This window comes from Cnephaeus nilssonii (genome assembly GCF_951640355.1).
Source record: "Cnephaeus nilssonii genome assembly, chromosome: 6".
Classification (NCBI taxonomy): Eukaryota; Metazoa; Chordata; class Mammalia; order Chiroptera; family Vespertilionidae; genus Cnephaeus; species Cnephaeus nilssonii.
In genome coordinates this window covers 53,670,499-53,685,328 of record NC_137077.1, presented here as the reverse complement: position 1 = coordinate 53,685,328, position 14,830 = coordinate 53,670,499, and the positions used below count along the sequence as shown (strand labels likewise).

The window sequence follows — 14,830 nt, the reverse complement described above, 5'->3', positions numbered from 1 at the left end:
ACTGTTGTAAATACACTTACGGTTCGTGCGTTTTTCTGTGCACTTGTTATACTTCAAAACGAAGTTTTTAAAAATGGTAAATTTACATAATCGAAGGGTCCGATTTTTCTCCTTCTACCATCCACTTACCAAAAGTCCGCTTTCCTTCTCCCCATTAATGTTCCCATTCCATCCCCAGACTTTTCCTCCATAATTATTATTATTTTTTTAATATATTTTATTGATTTTTTACAGAGAGGAAGAGAGAGGGATAGAGAGTTAGAAACATCGATGAGAGAGAATCATCGATTAGCTGCCTCTTGCACACCCCCTACTGGGGATGTGCCCGCAACCAAGGTACATGCCCTTGACCGGAATCGAACCTGGGACCTTTCAGTCCGCAGGCTGATGCTCTATCCACTGAGCCAAACCGGTTTTGGCTCCTCCATATTATTTGAAACATACACTTTTCTGCCTAAAGGAAATGAACCGGCATTTCTGCACACTTGCAATTTCCCCAGGATTCTTAACGAGGCTAATTCCATAACAGTTATCTCCGCCTTATGACTCAGTCTGCTCCGAAGAACCCCGAGTGTCTTTAGAGGGAAGGTGCAAAGTGACTGCCTCTTTCTCCACCCTCTTCTTCATCCACTGCTTTGAGGGCTTCTCCGGTTCACTGAGTATATCTCTAGCAGCAGAAACTCTTTGAAGCATATAATTCAATTGACTAGTCCCACTTTCTTATATCCCTCACTGCCTTCTAATCAATACCTTTGGAGATACTGAATATTTCTATTCAAGGTGTAAGGATAGGAATCTTTCCACCAAGACTATTAATTCTAGATACTTGCTAGAAACAAAGTCATACACTAGGCTTTAAAGGCCAGCCTTATCCTGGCTTTCCTCAGAGAAACACAAAGGTTTTATGTATTAGTAGCAGGTAGAATTTCTTTCAGAGGGGCTGCTGAGAAACCTTGTGACTATGGAGTAGAAGCAAAATAATATTGTATTGCAGGATAAGAGTATCTGGCAACAGGCCAGTATCACCAAATCCATACTGTCCCTGGAAGCCTACCCACACATACCCCAACTTACGACTGACACAACTTGACAAGGTCCTGGTCAGTAGTGCCTGGTTGCAAACCCCGGATGTAGAGGTTGGTTTTGCTCAGTTGGTCATTTCCAGTGCTCCCACTGCTGCTGTTAGGTGTACTGTTGCTTGGACTGGGTGGTGCCATCTGCTGAGACAACGACACATATGGCTGCAAGGAGACATAGGAACAGAAGGTCAAAAGGATTATACATGTAGATGTTAGAGAGTGAGGAAGATCTTGGCACCTTGGAAAGAATGATTTCACCCTAGCTGGTTTGGTTCAGTGGATAGAGCGTCGGCCTGCAGACTGAAGGATCCTGGGTTCCATTCTGGTCAAGGGCACATGCCTGGGTTTCGGGCTCGATCCCCAGTAGGGGGTGTGCAGGAGGCAGTTGATCAATGATTTTGTCTCATCATTGATGTTTCTTTCTCTCTCTCCCTTTCCTTAATCAATATGTGTGTATACATATATATATCTACACTAAAAAAAAAAAGAAACATGCAAATTGACCGTACCTCCGCTACGCCCACAAGCCAATCAGGAGTGAGTATGCAAGTTAACCCAACCAAGATGGCTGCAGCCACAGAGCAAGCAGGAGGCTTGGGTTTCCCCGGTGATGGAGAAAGCCAAACTTCCTGGCTGGCCCTGGCCTCTGCTCAAGGCTACAAAGTTTCAATTATAGAAGATAAATAAATCCCAACAAAAATAGCAGCAGCCACGGAGCTGAAGCAAGCAGGAGGCTTGGGTTGCCACCACGATGGAGGAAGCCAAGCTTCCTGGCCAGCCCTGGCCTCCGCTCAAGGCTACAAAGTTTCAATTATAGAATATAAATAAATCCCAGATACCAGGGCCTCTGCTTGGGTCGCCGGGGGGCGTGGTCAGCCTGCAAACCACCACAGGCCCCTCACCCAGGCTGCCCCATGCCCCAAGGGAACCCCCACCCTGATCCGGGACACCTTTCAGGGCAAACCAGCTGGCCCCCACCCGTGCACCAGGCCTCTATCCTATCTAATAAAATAGTAATATGCAAATTGACCATCACTCCAACACACAAGATGGCTGCCCCCATGTGGTCAAAGATGGCTGCCCCCATGTGGACACAATATGGCCACCACAAGATGGCCAGCAGGGGAGGGCAGTTGGGAGGGACCAGGCCTGCAAGGGAGGGCAGTTGGGGTGATCAAACCTGCAGGGGAGGGCAGTTAGGGGGTGACCAGGCTGGCAGAGGAGGGAAGTTGGGGGCAATCAGGCTGGCAGGGGAGCAGTTAGGCATCAATCAGGCTGGCAGGGGAGTGGTTAGGGGTGATCAGGCTGGCAGGCAGAAGTGGTTAGGGGCAATCAGGAAGGCAGGCAGGCGAGCAGTTGGGAGCCAGCAGTCCTGGATTGTGAGAGGGATGTCTGATTGTGAGAGGGATGTCCGACTGCCCGTTTAAGCCCAATCCTACTGGGATCGGGCCTAAACGGGCAGTCGGACATCCCTCGAGGGGTCCCAGATTGGAGAGGGTGCAGGCTGGGCTGAGGGACACACACCCCCGTGCACGAATTTTGTGCACCAGGCCTCTAGTATATATATATATATATATTAAAGCAAAAAAAAGAAAGAATGATTTCAAACTTTAATAGCAATGAACTTGATAGGAGAGTTTAAAAAATACTAAAGGAATTCCTGTCTGCCATAGAATAAATAAATACATAATTGTCTTACCTCTCAGGAATAATGAGGGTCAAAATAAGCTTGTTAAAGGTTTGAAAAAAGGTACTTTGTTATAGTGAGATGTTTTTATTACACAGATGCTAGAGAACACAATGTATGCCTCTTAAGTAAACTATCATTTAGACAAGACTAATAAAATCGAGGTTCCATTAAAAAATGATAAAGAGAAAATAATAAAAACTTGTCAAATCATGAAGGTAAAAATAAGTTGACCATTTTTATGAACAAGATTATTCATAAAACTGTAGAATAAGAACTGCAAAATACATGCAAGAGCTTGAAAACTATTGTAAATTTGGACAAATAAAGTAAAATAAAATACTAATTACCATGTTGAGTAGTAAAAAATGAAATTTTTATAATGATACTATGGGTTCAGTCAAGTCTAAGGTATTTACGAGTTTTAAAAGTTTAAATAAATGAATAACGGATGCATTATGGTCAAGCAATCTAGGATGGGGGTGAAACACCACTCATCTTTCACTACTGATACAAGACGGTACCAGACTCTGCTAAACATTTTGAGATACTTCTATTAGAGAGGAAATACCAGGCTGGCTGGAACATGGACCCATTCGTTCATGGCATATTTTAGATCCTTATGCTCTGTGTTTACATAAAACTAAATCTGCATAATTACCTATAATATAGTGCATTTTACTACATCACACTAATATTCCAGTTCTCCACTGGCTTAAAGCACTTCATAAAACAAATCTATTAGGAATTACTTTAAAATGCTAGTTTCATCTCCAGGTTTCTCTCTCTTTCTCTCTCTTGTTTTGGTGGTGGTGGTAGCGAGGAATTGGGTTAGTAACAGAAGAAAACAGAACCATAAATATCAAAGAGGGAACTCTTCCCGCAAAGAATATCAATTAATGTAAAAGATGCCTTTTATATTTCATGCCTCTGACCTTTAGCAAACTTCAAAATTAAAGTCTTGCCCACTGGTGTAGCTCAGCAGTTGAGCATCGACCCATGGACAAGAGGTCGCTGGTCCGATTCCCAGTCAGGGCGCATGCCCGGGGCTGTGGGCTGCGGGCTCTATCCCCGGCTGGGGAGGTGCAGGAGGCAGCGGGTCGATGTTGATGTTTCTCTCTCATTGATGTTTCTCTCTCTCTCTCCCTTCCTCTCTCTCTAAAAATCAATAAAAGCATATGTTAAAAAATCCATGAAAACATTCTTTTAAATCTTTACTCAGGCTAACATGTTAAAGCAGGTATCCCCCACCTCTATCAGGACAGGCATACCTTGGAGATGCTGCAGGTTCGTTCGGTTCTAGACCACCACAATGAAGTGAGTATTGCCATAAAGCAAGTCGCACACATTGTTTGGTTTCCCAGTGCATATAAAAGTTATGTTTTCACTATACCCTCGTTTATTAAGTGTGCATAGCATTATGTCTAAAAAATGTACCGTACGTTCCTTAATGAGAAAATACTTTATTGCTAAAAAATGCTAAGCTTCATCTGAGCCCTCAGCGAGGCATAACCTTTTTGTGGTGGAGGGTCCTGCCTCCGTGTTGATGGCTGCTGACCGATCAGGGTGGTGGCTGCTGAAGGCTGGGGTGGCCGTGCCAATTTCTTAAAATAAGGCAACAATGAAGTTCACCACATTGACTGACTTCCTTTCCCAAATGATTTCTCTATAGCATGTGATGCTGTTTGATAGCATATTAACCACAGAAGTTCTTTCAAAATTGGGGTCAATCCTCTCAAACCCTGCCACTGCATTATCAACTAAGATTATGTAATATTCTAAATCCTTTGTTGTCATTTCAACAGCCTTCCCAGCATCTTCACCAGGAGTACATTCCATCTCAAAATACCACTTTCTGTGCTCATCCGTAAGAAGTAACTCCTCGTTTGTTTTATCATGAGATTGCAGCAATTCAGTCAGATCTTCTGGCTCTACTAATTTTCTGGCTCTCTTTCTTTTCCCACCATCCCTGCAGTTACTTCCTCCACTGAAGTCCTGAACCCCTCAAAGTCATCACGAGTGCTGGAATCAACTTCTTCCGAACTCCTGTTAATGTTGATATTTTGACTCTTCCCATAAATCGCAATGTTCTTAATGGCATACAAAATGGTGAGTCCTTTCCAGAAGGTTTTCAATTTACGTTGCCCAGATCCATCAGAGGAATCACTAACAATGGCAGACTTATGAAATGTGTTTCTTTTTCTTTTCTTTTTTATTTAAATATATTTTATTGATTTTTTACAGAGAGGAAAGGAGAGGGACAGAGAGCTAGAAACATCGATGAGAGAGAAACATCCACCAGCTGCCTCTCGCACACCCCCTACCGGGGATGTGCCTGCAACCAATGTACATGCCCTTGACCGGAATCGAACCTGGGACCTTTCAATCCGCAGACCGACGCTCTATCCACTGAGCCAAACCGGTTTCGGCGAAATGTGTTTCTTTTTCAATAGATTTTTTTTTTTTTTAAGAGAGGAAGAAAGAGGGAGAGAGAGAGAAACATCTATTGGTTGCTTCCTGTACCCACCCCCCGGACCCAGACCAAAATCGCAACCTGGGCATGTGCCCTGACGGAATCAAACTGGCAACCTTTCAGTGTATGGGATGATACTGAGACACACTGGCCAGGGCTGAAATTTGTTTCTTAAATAATAAGACTTGAAAATCAAAATTACTCCTTGACTCATGGGCTGACAGAATGAATGTTGTGTTCCATGAATACAACATTAATCTTCTTGTACATCTCCTCAGAGCTCTTGGGTGTCCAGGTGCATTGTCAATGAACAGTAATATTTTGAAAGGAATCTTTTTTTCTGTGCAGTAGCTCTCAATAGTGGGCTTAAAATATTTAATAAGCCATGTTGTAAACAGATATACTGTCATCCAGACTTGATTGTTCCATGACAAGGCACAGGCAGAATAGACTTAGCGTAAATCTACTTAAGGGCTCTAGGTTTTGGGGAATGGTAAATGATCATTGGCTTCAATTTAAAATCACCAGCTACATTAGCCCCTAATAAGAGAGTCAGCCTGCCCTTTGAAGCTTTGAAACCAGGCATTAGTAGCTATGAAAGTCCTAAATGGCATCTTCTTCCAATTCAAGGCTGTTTAGTCTACATTGAAAATCCGTTGTTTAGTGTAGATACCTTTATTAATTATCTCAGCTGGATCTTCTGGATAACTTGCTGCAGTTTCTACATCAGCACTTGCTGCTGCACCTTGTACTTTTAAAATATATATATGTTTTTATTGATTGTAGAGAGAGAGGAAGGGAGAGGGAGAGAGAAAAACATCATGAGAGAGGAACATCATTGATTGGCTGCCTCCTGTACACCCTGCCCCTATTGGGAATGGAGACCCCAGCCTGGGCATGGACCCTGACCTGGAATCAAACTGGAGACTTCTCTTCTTGGTGCCTGAGACACTCAACCAACTAAGCCACATCGGCCAGAGCTGCGCCTGGCACTGTTATGTACGGAGACGGCTACTTTCCTTAAATCTCATAAACCAACTTCTATCTGCAAACTTTCCTCCTGCAGCTTCCACCTCTCTCAGCCTCATGGTATTGAAGAAAGTGAGGGCCTTGCTCAGGAGTCGGCTGTGGCTGGCTTGGTCTTCTATCCAGACCACAACTTTCTCCATATGAGCAAGAAGGCTGCTTCTCTGTCTTATCACTCATGTGCTCACTGAGGCAGCACCTTTAATTTCTGTCAGAAACCTTTCCTTTGTGCCCAGACTGGTGTTCTCAGTGGCTAGAGCATCAGCCCACACAACAGTGCATCGCAGGTTCGAGTCCCAGTCAAGGGCATGTACCTGGGTTGCAGGTTTGATCCCCAGCCCCTGTAAGAATGACTTATTTTAAAACACAAAAACAAGAAATAACAAATGCTGGCACAGATGTGAAGAAAAGGGAGTCCTGAAGCACTATTGGTGGGAATGTAGAATTAAAAACAGTCTGGACCTACACACCCACAAACACACATCCACACCCACAAAAATAAATAAAAAATAAAAACAGTATGAGCTTCCTCAAAAAATTAAAAATAGAACTTCATCAGTTCCAGCAATCCCACTTCTGGGTATATATCCTAAAGAGATGAAATCACTACCTTAAGTGGTATCTGTACTCCCATGTTCATTGCAGTATTAGCCACAATAACTAAGACATGGAAACAACATAAGTGCCCATTATCAATGGATAAATAGGTAAAGAAAATGTGATATATATATATATATATATATATATATATATATATATATGATATTATTCAGACATTAAAAAAAAAGTAAAGCCCTAGCTGGTTTGGCTAAGTGGATAGAGCGTCGGCCTGGGGACTGAAGGGTCCTGGGTTTGATTCCTGCCAAGAGCACATGTCCAGGTTGTGAGCTCGATCCCCAGTAGGCGGGGCGGTGTGTGTGCAGGAAGCAGCCAATCAATAATTCTTTCTCATCATGGATGTTTCTGTCTCCCTCTCCCTTCCTCTCTGAAATCAATAAAAAAATATTTTTTTAAAAAAAGAAGAAGAAGCCCTAACCGGTTTGGCTCAGTGGATAGAGCCTCGGCCTGCGGACTGAAGGGTCCCAGGTTCGATTCCGGTCAGGGGCATGTACCTTGGTTGCGGGCACATCCCCAGTAGGGGGTGTGCAGGAGGCACCTGATCCATGTTTCTCTCTCATCGATGTGTCTAACTATCCCTCTCTCTTCCTCTCTGTAAAAATCAATAAAATATATTTTTAAAAAAAAAAGAAGAAGAAGAAGAAGAAGTAAATTCTGCCATTTGCAACAACTTGGATGGACCTGGAGAGGGTTATGCTAAGCAAAATAAGCCAGTCAGAGAAAGACAAGAATCACATGATCTCACTCATATGTGGACTCTAATGAACAAAATAAACTGTTGAACAAAATAGATCCAGAGACATAGAAGCATGAACCAGACTATCAAATCTTAGAGGAAAGGCGGGAGGGAGAGGAGAGATAAACCTAAGATCTTATATGTATACTAGAGGCCCAGTGCACGAAATTCATGCATGAGGGTTGTGTCCCTCAGCTTGGCCTGAACCCTCTCCAATCCAGGACCCCTCGGGGGATGTCTGCCTCTTACAATCCGGGACCACTGGCTCCTAACCACTCGCCTGCCTGCCTGCCTGATCATCCCTAACCCCATCTGCCTGCCTGCCTGATCGCCCCTAACCACCTCTGCCTGCCTGATCGCCCCTAACTGCCCCCCTGCTGGTCTGATCATCCCTAATCACCTCTTCCTTGCCATGCACCTGGGACCCAGGATTCCCTCCTCCGGCCGGTTGCAGGCACCTGGGACCTGGGCTTCCCTCCCTCTGGCTGGCTGCAGGCACTCAGGACCCAAGCCAGCTTTGCCCAGGCCGCAGCTGCAGGCGCTGGCGCCTGGGACTGTGGGGCGGGTGGCTTGTTTCTCTCCCGGGCCACAGCCTGGCTGGTCCCCATTCCTCTCTCACAAGTGTTGAGTGTCTGAGCTGTTATGGTGTTATAGTGTGAGGGCGTGACAACCATTTGCATATTAGCTCTTTATTATATAGGATATGCATAACCCACGGACACAGACAATAGGGTGATAAAGGCCGGGGTGGGGTGGGGTGGTGGTAATGGAGGTGGTATAGAAGGGGTCAATGGGGGGAAAAGGGGACATATGTAATACTTTCAACAATAAAGATTTTTAAAATCCTTTAAAAACAAACAAACAAAAATATTTAATAATTTTATACTGGGGGGAAAAAAAAGAAATTAGAGGCACCAAGTACCTAAAAAGACTGGCGTGTTAGCCACGCAATCAGGCTACCACTGCCTTACTTCTACCTCCTCTCCAGAAGGCAACTCGTTTACTCTTTGCGGAGGCTGCACCGAGGAACGCTGGGTTTATAGCCACTACGCACAGCTGAGGGCGACAAGTACTAAACTGAAAACACCCACAGCCATGCCCCCAACCGCACCGCTCCTAGGGGACTGGAGGGTTTCTCTCTGGGAAAACTGACCAGCCCAGTCAGCCCAACAGGAAAACTCTGTACATGACGACTTCCAGGTCTGTCCCCATGCAACAGCTTGGTCACCTCTAGTGAGGTTTTCCCATCCCTGCAGGGCTTCCCTCTGGTCAATACCTTCCACTTAAACAACCAGAGAGCATGAGACACTTAGGGAAAACCTTTGAAGTCAATGACCAAAACAAACAGAACCCCCCTCCCCGCCCCCGCAAAGAAACTCAAAAGAAAAAGAGGTAAAATAGAAGAAAAAAAACTCAATAATAATAAAAAGTCTCAAAAATTTTAAACAAATATATTTCATTGATGAAGCAAAAAAATTTTTTTTAAATAAAAGGAACTTACAGAGACAAAAGTTCTTGGACATTAAAAATATGATAGCAGATATTTTTAAAATACCCATAGAAGGAGTAGGAGGTAAACAGAAGATAAATACCCCAGAAAGTAAAAGATTAAAAAATAGAAAATATAGAAGTCCCCCCTTATCTGTGGGAGATAGATGCCCATGGATACCTAATGCCAATGGGTACTACCAAACCCGATATATACTATGCTTTTTTCTGTACATACATACCTGTAATAAAGTTTAATTTATAAATTATGCACAGTAAGAGATTAACAACAATAACCAATAAAATAGAATAATTATAGCAATATGCTGCAATAAAAGTTACGTGAATGTGGCCTCCCTCCCTCCCTCTCTCTCTCTCTCTCTAATAATTTTTATGTATTTCAGGCCAAACCTATTCCTAAATCTGTGTAACCATTCCTTGCATTAGGTGGCTTAATGTCACTCACTTCAGGGGATACCCTCCTGAAGTCTTCATACAGGCTCAATGCTTCCTGGCACAACACGGGCCCATCAATCAGAACACGTTTTCTGTGTGGGTCTTCCACCCATAAATTTAATTAAGCACTTAACATGCACTATGGCTGTGACTTTTGCAGATCGAGGTGCAATAGCAAAACCAGCATAAATTTCTTTTTCCTTCTTCACAATTTCACAGACAGAAGATTCATTCTTACTATAGATCTTAGCAACTTCAGCATACAATTTTTTAAAATTTTATTATTAAGTTGATAACTTTCATGTTTTTACTACAAGGAAGCATTTTACAATTTCTCTTTGGCATATCCAAACTGCCAGTATCACTATTCTTGTACTTTTCGGCCATTATTGAGTAAAATACGGGTTACTTAAACACAAGCACTGCAATACCAAATCAGTCAATCTCCTAACCAAGAAGCCTACTAAGTGACTGGATACGCTGGACAATGGGATGATTCATGTTTCAGGCGGGATGGAGCAGGAGGGTGTGAGATTTTAGCATGTTACTTAGGACAGCACGTTATTAAAAGCTTATGAATTGTTTATTTCCCCATTTGATGGGGGGGAAGTCTTTTCAACAAATGGAATTGGGAAAACTGCATATCCACCTGCAAAAGAATGAAGTCGGGCCCTGGCCAGGAAGCTCAGTTGGTTAGAGCATTGTCCCAATATGCCAAGGTTTTGGGTTCAATCCCTGGTCAGAGTACATACAATAAATAATCAACCAATGAATGCATAAATAAGTGGAACAACAAGTCAATGATTCTCTCTCTCTTTTCTTCTCTCTAAAATCAATAAAATAAAAAATAAGAATTAAAAAATAATGAAGTTGGACCCTAACCTTACACTGTATACAAAAACTAAGCCAAAATGGATCAAAGACCTACACATAAAAGCTAAAACTAGAAAACTCTTGAAAGAAAACATAGGGGGAAAGCTTCATGAAACTGGATTTGACAATTTCTTAGATATGACACCAAAAACATAGACAACAGAAGGAAAAAATGATAAATTAAACTATATCAAAATTAAAACTATACTTCAAAGAACACAAGCATGAGTAAAGAGCAGAATGAAAAAATATTTGCAAGTCACATATCCGCTAAGAAGTTAATATTCACAATAGATAAAGAATAACAACTTAACAAGTCATTAAAAAATGGGCAAAGGACTTAAAAAGACATTTCTCAAAATAAGATATACAAACTGCCAACAAGTACATGAAAAGATGCTCAACATCACTAATCATTGGAGACATGCAAATCAAAACTACGAGATACCATCTTACATCCATTAGAATAGCTACTATAAAAAAAACCTGAAGATAAGTGTTGGCAAGGAGTGGAAAAATCAGAAGAACCCTTGTGCACTGTTGATGGGAATGTGAAATGGTATAGCTGCTATGGAAAAAAATATGGTGATTCCTCAAAAAATTAAAAATAGAATTACCATATGATTCAGCAATTCCACCTCTGGGAATATACCCAAGGGAATTGAAAACAGAGTCTTGAAGAGATATTTGTACATCCATGTTCATAGCAACGTTATTCACAATAGCCAAAAGATGGAAGAAACCCAAGTGTCCCTCACAGATGAGTGGATCAACAAAATGTGGTATATACATACAACAAAATATTGCTCAGCCTTAAAAAGCAAGGAAATTCTAGTCCTGGCTGGGCAAGCACAGTTGGTTAGAGCATCATCTGCCACACCAAGGTTGTGGGTTCAATCCTCAGTCTGGGCACATACAAGAATCAACCAATGAATGCATGGATAGGTAGAACAGTAGGTCAATCTCTCTCTCTCTCTCTCTCTCTCTCTCTCTCTCTCTCTCTCTCTCTCTCCTCTCCCCCTCTCTCCCTCTATTTCTCTCTCTCTCTCTCTCTCTCTCTCTCTCTCAAATCAATCAATCAATAAAAAAGCAACAAAATTCTGACATATATACCAACATGGATGAACCTTCAGGACATTATACTGAATGAAATGAGCCAATTGCAAAAAGACAAATACTATATGATTCCATTTATATGAGGCATTTAGAGAATTCAGAGAGAAAGAAAGCAGAACAGTGGTTGCCAGAGTCTGGGGGGGGGGGGGGGGGCGGGGGAGGGCGGGCGGGGAGTTGTTTATAACAGATGTAGGATGAAAAGAGTTCTGGAGATTGGTTGCACAGCAATGCAAGTAAATTGTACTTAACACTACTATACTGTACACTTAAAAATGGAAAAAATGAACATTATGCTAAGTGAAATAAGCCAGTCAAAGAAAGATAAGTACCATATGATTTCACTTATATGTGGAATCTAATGAACAAAATAAACTAACAGACAAAATAGAAACAGACTCATAGACAATAGACTGACTGCTATCAGAGGGGAGAGGGGTGCGGGGCTGGGTGGAAAAGTGAAGGGATTAAGCACACGCACACAAAATGCATAGACACAGACAACAGTATGGTTATTACCAGAGGAAAGGGAGTGGGGAGTAGAAGAGGGAATGGGGAATTGGGGGTGGGGGGAATGGTGATGAAAGGAGACTTGATTTGGGTGGTGAACACACAATATAATATACAGATGATATATTATAGAATTATATATCTGAAACCTATATAATTTTATTAACCAAAATATTGGTTAATAAAATTAATAATAACCAGTATTACCCCAATAAATTCAATTAAAAAGTTGTGTAAAAATGAAAAAAATGGTAAATTTTATGTAATGTACATTTTACCAAAATTAAAAAATAAATACAAAATAAAATAAAATAAATTGAAAACAAATACAGCCTGGTTGGGTGGCTCAGTTGGTTGAGTGTCATCCTGTACACCAAAAGAAAAAGGTTTCAGGTTCTATTTCTGATCAGAGAACATATCTAGGTTGCAGGTTTGATCCCTGATTTGGCGGGGGTGAAGGGGGGCGGCTTACAAGAGGCAACCGATCAATGTTTCCTTTACACATCAATGTTTCTCTCTCACTCTCTCTCCATAAAATCCTCAGGTGAGGATTGGAAAAAATAAAAAAATACTCTATAGAAACTACTCTTTCAAGACGCTTGATCACAATAAATAAATAAATAAATAAATAAATAAATAAATAAATAAATTTACTCTTTGAAAAAAATAAATAAAGGATAGTAATGATTAAACAAAAAAAAGCTTGATCATGAAAAGGATCAGAAAAAATGGGACAGTAACTGGCAGGAGACATGAAATTAGAGCAGCTTTTTTCTTTATTATTTTTTTAAGACGACAGGCACTGTTGACTTCCTTATATGCCAAAAAGAATAAAGAGAATGGAGTCATGTCTTCCATAGGTAATTTTCGTTATAATTGCTCACCTTAATGACCATTAACTATGTATCCATAAAGTAGGTACTGGTATTATGGGTAAGTCAAGGTTTTGGCCCGAGTACCAGCAAGAACGAAGCTACCATTTACTGAGATGAAGAAGACAGTTTGGCAGGGTGGAGAGGCAGAACGCAGGCAGCAGCCCTGCTTTAATCATGTTAAATTTCAAATGTCTAATAAATATCTAAATGGTGATGCCAACTGTGATATGAGACATATGAGTCTGGGAAGCAGGAGGGCAGCCCTGGTTGGAATATCATTTGAGAGTTACCAGCATACAGATGGTATTTAAGGCTACGAGACGGAGTAAAATGAGAAAGGGAGAAGTGTGGACAGAAAAACTAAGGAGTGAGTCTACGAGGTTTGGAGATCAGGTGATTGCAGGGGAAGGAGCCTGAGGAAGAGAGGCCACAAATACTAGAGGAGGAGGAGCGTGGTGTTCTGTGAACCCAATCAGGAAAGTGTGCTTTTGTATGTTTGTTCTGAGGGGATTGATCCTCACCAGAGGACATTTTTCCATTGATTTTTAGAGAGTGGAAGGGAAGGGGAGAGACAGAGAGATAGAGGAACATCGATGTGAAAGAGACACATCTATTGGTAGCCTCCCGCATACAACCAAGGTATGTGCCCTTGACCAGAATCGAACCCGGAACCTTTCAGTCCACAGGCCGACGCTCTATCCACCGAGCCAAACCGGCTAGGGCAAGAACATGTTTTAAGGAACAGGGTGACCAAGGAACTGTGTCAAGTGTTGATAACAGGTTAAGCAAGATGAGGGTTAAGAACTGACCATTCAAGAATATGAAAGTCTTGCCGAAACCGGTGTGGCTCAGTGGCTAGAGCGTCAGCCTGCGGACTGAAAGGACCCAGGTTCGATTCCGGGCAAGGGCATGTACAATGGTTGCAGGCACATCCCCAGTAGGGGGTGTGCAGGAGGCAGCTGGTCGATGTTTCTCTCTCATCGATGTTTCTAGCTCTCTATCCCTCTCCCTTCCTCTCTGTAAAAAATCAATAAAATAAAATAAAATAAATAAGAATATGAAAGTCTGATTTCAACAATAAAGATTAAAAAAAAAAAAAGACTGAAGGTCTGGCACTGGCCGGTGTGGCTCTGTAGTTAGAGCACCAGCCCAAGCACCAAAGGGCCCAGGTTCAATTCCTGGTCAAGGGCACATACCTGGGTTGCAGGTTAGATCCCCAGCTCGGTTGGTGTGTGTGCAGGAGTGTTTCTCTCCCTCTCCACCCCTCCCTCCCTCCTTCCACTCTCTCTAAAAAGCAATGGAAATATACTTGGGTGAGGAGTAACAACAACAGAAAAAGAATATGGAAGTCTGCCCTGGCGGTGTAGCACAGTTGGTTAGAGTGTCGTCCCATGCACCAAATGGTCGTGGGTTTCATTCCCAGTCAGAGCACACACCTAGGTTGTAGGTTCAATCCCCATCAGGGTGCATAAGGGAGGCACCAATTGATGTTTCTCTCTCCCTCTCCCTTCCTCTCTCTCTAGAACCAATGAAAAACACATCCTCAGCCTTAAAGACTGAAGGGTCCCAGGTTCGATTCTGGTCAAGGGCATGTACCTTGGTTGTGGGCACATCCCCAGTAGGGGGTGTGTAGGAGGCAGCTGATCGATGTTTCTCTCTCATCGATGTTTCTAACTCTCTATCCCTCTCCCTTCCTCTCTGTAAAAAATCAATAAAATATGTTTTTTTTAAAAAAGAAAAAAGAAAAACACATCCTCAGATGAGTATTTAAAAAAAAAAAAAAAAAGGAGCTCGGCTAGTGAGGCTCAGGGGTTGAGCGTTGACCTATGAACCAGGAGGTCACGGTTCGATTCCGGGTCAGGACACATGCTCAGGTTGCAGGCTTGATCCCCAGTG

At 42.3% G+C, this 14,830-nt stretch overlaps 1 protein-coding gene across 6 annotated transcripts in view; it reads right to left on the bottom strand.

The window, feature by feature from the left end:
* The window catches only part of RBMS2 (RNA binding motif single stranded interacting protein 2), a 49,957-nt gene that overhangs the window by 22,620 nt on the left and 12,507 nt on the right, over positions 1–14,830 (bottom strand). For 4 of the 6 annotated variants that reach the window (XM_079775150.1, XM_079775152.1, XM_079775149.1 and 1 more), the window contains one exon: positions 1,075–1,241. In XM_079775150.1, coding sequence (XP_079631276.1) covers positions 1,075–1,241 — 167 coding nt within the window. The remainder of the gene's footprint in view (positions 1–1,074; positions 1,242–14,830) is intronic. The other 2 variants (XM_079775151.1, XM_079775153.1) reach the window with 1 other exon arrangement.